Consider the following 4,832-nt stretch of genomic DNA (forward strand, 5'->3'; position numbering starts at 1 on the left):
GGCCAGCAAAGTCACTTCCCTTGCTCCAAATCCAGACAAAAGTCATGAGCCACAGTTTTCACTGCAGGGCTTCATAAATGAGCCATACTTTCTCCAGCACAAATTCAGTGCTATCATCTTGGCGCTGGTGAGGCCACACCTTGAGTACTGTGTGCACTTCTGGGCCCCTCAGTTCAGGAGGGATATTGAAGTGCTGGAGTGGGTCCAGAGAAGATCAATGAGGCTGGTGAAGGGAGTCGAGCACAAGTGCCATGAGGAGAGGCTGAGGGAGCTGGGGATGTTTAGCCAGGAGAAGAGGAGGCTCAGGGGAGACCTTATCACCTTCTACAACACCCTGGAAGGAGGTTGTAGTCAGGTGGGGGTTGGTCTCTTCTCACAGGGAACTAGCAGTAGGACAAGAGGGCACAGACTCAAGCTCTGCCAGGGGAGGTTTAGGTTGGATATTAGGAAGATATTTTTTACAGGGAGAGTGATCAGGCATTGGAATAGGCTGCCCCAGGGAGGTAGTGGATTCACCATCTATGGGAGGTTTTCAAGATGACACTGGATGTGGCACTTAGTGCCATAGTCTAGTAACCACAGTAGGGTTGGACTCGATTATCTTTGAGGTCTTTTCCAACCAGGTTGACTCTGTGATTCTATGATCTCCCAGTGACTGAAGGTGAAAAATGTAGATTTGACATTCATTTCACTGTCTGAATCCCTGTAATCTCAGACCCACAACAGTTTGGATTTAACATCTCAAGTCCAGCAAAAACATATCTAAAAGTTTAAACTGGGTCTGCTGCTATACCCCATACAAACTGAGAGTAAAGATGGTCTCTCACAAAAGATTGGAAAGTAAATACTGGGCCATGGAAAGTTTATTCACTTTTTTAATAAACACATAAAAATATGGTTGCTGTAGAAACTGAATGAAAATACTGTCCTCCTGCCAATGGACATCTCTCATTCTCCAGGCAAGACTAATTTCCTCTTCACTGAAAATAAGTTTGAAAGTGGTTCTACTATTGCTATTTCAGTCATGATTCATTAAAATATGCATAGAAATAAAATTGCCTGAAAAATTGATTCTACAATAGCTCAAGTGTCTTTAAAGTACAACATTACATTTATGCTTTCCAATTATTTATGGTTGATGGCAACCATTTCACTGATCTGGGAGAGAAAGGGCTCAGTACCAGCCCATAATAAGATCCTAATTTTTCACTTTAGAACAGTTGCTCTTTGTTGATTCCACATATCAAAAGCAACTCCTCTCAAATTGGACAGACCCACTCTCTGTGCTCTTTAATGCTAAAGACATAATATTAGTTACCAGAGCTGCGTGAAGAGCATCCTAGGATATGTTTTATGAAATGCACTGACTAATGCTTTGGCAAGGCAGCTGAGAACAGAGCAAAGGTCCAGTATTTCAGTCCATCTAGAGAGGCTTTCAAGGTGTCTCCATAATATGAAGCACTTACTGTCTACTGCCTCTTTCATTTACCCTGACAGTGACAAACTTTCCCATTTTGCAACAGCAAGACACCAGCAGATGCTCACCACAGAAGTTCCTACACTGGATTTGCTGCCTGCGTTGGGAGGACAGGGACCTGGTAGGAGGCTCATGTATAGCAAGAAAAGTAAGAGCAAGGGCCAAGGTTGTAAGTCATTTGGACACTTCTAAGTTTATAAATAAGCAAGCACTTCGCATAGTGCAGCTCTGTTGGACACCAGTTACACACACTCAGGGACAGACCCTACACCACCCATGCCTCAGGAGGGATGGAGGTCAGGAAGCGCAGAGGGTTGTGGCAGAACCGTGTTGAAAACTTGTATTTCTAACAGATTGCCCTCACCTCACTTGCACCAATGCATATTTCACTCACAGTCACCCAAGGTGCGAAATTACAAACTTGGGAAAAGCAGCAGACTCCCATTTCATGATCAGCAAGCAAGTATATACATTTCTAAAGGACTTGTAAAAGATGTCTTCAACAGTTCGCCTCATCTTTTTTTGTATTTTACATTCATGTGATTACACACTACTTTCCTGAAGGGTAAACATCTTAACCTCTTTGAAATGTCACCCTCAGTAAAGAAACATGTTCTACCTAATTTGTCCTCATTTCCACTCATCCAAAATCCCATTAAAGTCAAGTGTACTTCTTTTCTTTTTTTTTTTCCCCCTCTCAGTATTCATTTACCAGCGAGAACAGTGCATTTTATCCCCAGGTTGTAAAAGCTCACATACAGAAATACATTTAATTGGTTTAAAGACTTAAACATAAACTCCTCCCACCCCCTCCTCACTGAAATGGCTCTCCAACAACTGAGAAAAACAGTTATATAATACAGAAATGCACAACTGCATTGCAAGTCTCAGAAACATTCGCAAGTGATTTTGGCAATGCTTTAGCACCTCTGATTAGCGAGGTTATATCCATGTAGACTGAACAGAAAGACCTAAACCAAGTAACTCTGCTTCTTCCAAAGCATGCCCTGGGCACCCTTCTGTACCCAGCATGTGTGATAAATCATAGCCAGCAGTCCCCTGCTCCATACCTGCTCTGACAAACACTGGCACTATGGCTCAAGGGAAAAGGACACTGCCCACATGCAAAATGTGGGATTCTGCTGGCACTCAAGTCCCAAGCATCCCCAGAGGCAGGGGGTGGGAAAGCATGGGGAGAGGAAAGGAGCCAGGCCAGGTGTTTTCTGCCTCATCTCACAATTGCCCTAATCACTGCCATTTTCCCTCTGTCACCTGCATGCCACAACTCCTTTCTTTTCAAATATTCAAATGTTTTAAAACTTAATTTCATTTCTCATTACCACTAAGTGCTGGACATGATGAAGATGTAAACAATTTAAAAAAACTGGCATCTATCTTGCAAAGACACCATACTAAACCGTACTTGTTGTAGGAGAAATGTGGCGTTTTTACGTATTATGTTGCTACGTCGTCCATGTACTAGGGCAAAGTTCAAAATTTTAAATGCAATTATGTTAATAACTACAAAATATCATGCAAAAAAACAAATTTTAAAACTGAAGAGTTCTTCCTCACTCCACGTCTTCTTTTCTGGGCAATGTGTTCCTATTTCCTCCTCTGCTGCCTAATACAACTCATTAGTTGAGTTCACTTTTCTGCACAGTTATTTCTAAATTCACCTAATTTTACTGAATTACTAATTAATAGAGAAGCATTGCAAACAAGTATCTAACAGAAATCACACAAAATAACTCACCACTGCCATTAATATGAGAGACCAAAGCAGCTCATGCTACCTCCTGATTGGAACTGACATTCCCTATCCTTCTGCAACACACGTGCATGATAACACACACAGAGTTTTCCTGTGTTATTTGCTAAATATGGCAGTTGGATATTGTTTAATGTTACTTTAAAATATAATCAGCCCTTTTGTTTCCATCCACAACAAACACACCTCATGAACGAGACAGTCCCTGCACCATCCACACACCAGGAGGGCTGGAGGTCAGAAAGCCCAAAGGGTTGTGGCAAAACTAACTGCAAAGAGTCTTTGTAATGGGAAAGGGAAAGACGAGGGGATTAAACATGCAGACTACAGAAGTCAAAGCAGAACAATACTGCAACTTCGGATATTTTGCTGTTTGGAACATTTTTTTGTTGTAAAGGGCAAACATGCAAAGCAGCAGGATCAGTTTTTCAGCCCCAAGCCTGATGCCCATGAATTTACCTCTGACAACCTCTTCCACAGACTCTGTAGTTGTGGTGGTAGTGGTTGCAATACTAGTAGTTCTTTCGGTTGCCTCCTCATACTCTGTCTCTTCTTGAATTTCATCACCATCATCATCATCGTCATCAGCATCTTCATCTTCCACAACAGTGAGCTCCTCATCTTCTTCTGCTTGTTCTTCTACTGCCTTATCATCACTAAATGAAGAAAATGTTCATGACATGTCAGTAACAAAGTTACTTCAATATAACATGAAAGAACGTATTATTCAAAAACTCTGTAAGGCAAATAAACTACCTGGGTCCTTAATCTCTCTCCCTTCCCTTTAAATAAAAGAGAAAGAATCAGGGACTCTGGAATGTCCCAAATAGTAAGAAATCAAAAATGCTTAAAAAAAATTATTATTAAGAAAGGTCAACATAAGCAATTCAGTGGGAAAATTAGCAAGATGCCATGCTGGATTTTTGGATTTTACATAGGGACGGAAAAAGAATCTCCATCAGCAATACCATGTTTTGACAGCTCAATAAACAGTGTAAACAGGCTTGCTTAATGCTGCCATCAACCAAACAACTTTTATTTTGAAAGAAGGCCAAATTTGCTCAAAATGCACTCAGCTGATATGAGCACAGAATAAGAGAGTTCCTCAGAACTCCCTTACCCAGGAGACAGCTCATTCAGAGAGTCCCTGTGGACTACCATGCATGTCTCTCACAGAGGACTATCAAGTGTAGAACTGACCTTGAATTATCTATTCACTGCTGCGTTTTTTTCTTCTGCTGTTACAAGTGTGTGAATGGAAAGGACACTTCTACAGGACACCAGGAGGAGATACTGAGGCTGACTATCAAATGCATTTGGTGACTTAATATGTCAATAATTTTCTGGGATGAATTAGTTCTGAATTACATAAACAGGCCAAAAAAAGGTACGCTCTGCTACTGTTCCTGCTGCCTTTGAAATGCTTCCTAAGCTCAGTCCCAGCTGTGGCAAGGTTTCAGGTTTGTTAATTTGATCTTCCACTTGAAATTTACTACTAATGAATAAATGATCTTTAAATATTCAAACATGCAGTGACTTTCTGTCACCTTCATGCGCAAGTAAGTGTGAATCTTTATCATAGTG

At 41.2% G+C, this 4,832-nt stretch overlaps 1 protein-coding gene across 1 annotated transcript in view; it reads right to left on the reverse strand.

Moving 5' to 3' along the window:
• Positions 1-4,409, reverse strand: part of APP (amyloid beta (A4) precursor protein) — a 91,411-nt gene extending 87,002 nt beyond the window's left edge. Inside the window, exons 1-2 of the mRNA XM_009072345.1 lie at positions 4,369-4,409; positions 3,708-3,904 (exon numbers count right to left, since the gene is read on the reverse strand). Coding sequence (XP_009070593.1) covers positions 3,708-3,904; positions 4,369-4,409 — 238 coding nt within the window. The remainder of the gene's footprint in view (positions 1-3,707; positions 3,905-4,368) is intronic.
• Between the last annotated feature and the right edge of the window lie 423 nt (positions 4,410-4,832).

The sequence above is a fragment of the Acanthisitta chloris genome, unplaced genomic scaffold, assembly GCF_000695815.1.
Source record: "Acanthisitta chloris isolate BGI_N310 unplaced genomic scaffold, ASM69581v1 scaffold26303, whole genome shotgun sequence".
NCBI lineage: Eukaryota > Metazoa > Chordata > Aves > Passeriformes > Acanthisittidae > Acanthisitta > Acanthisitta chloris.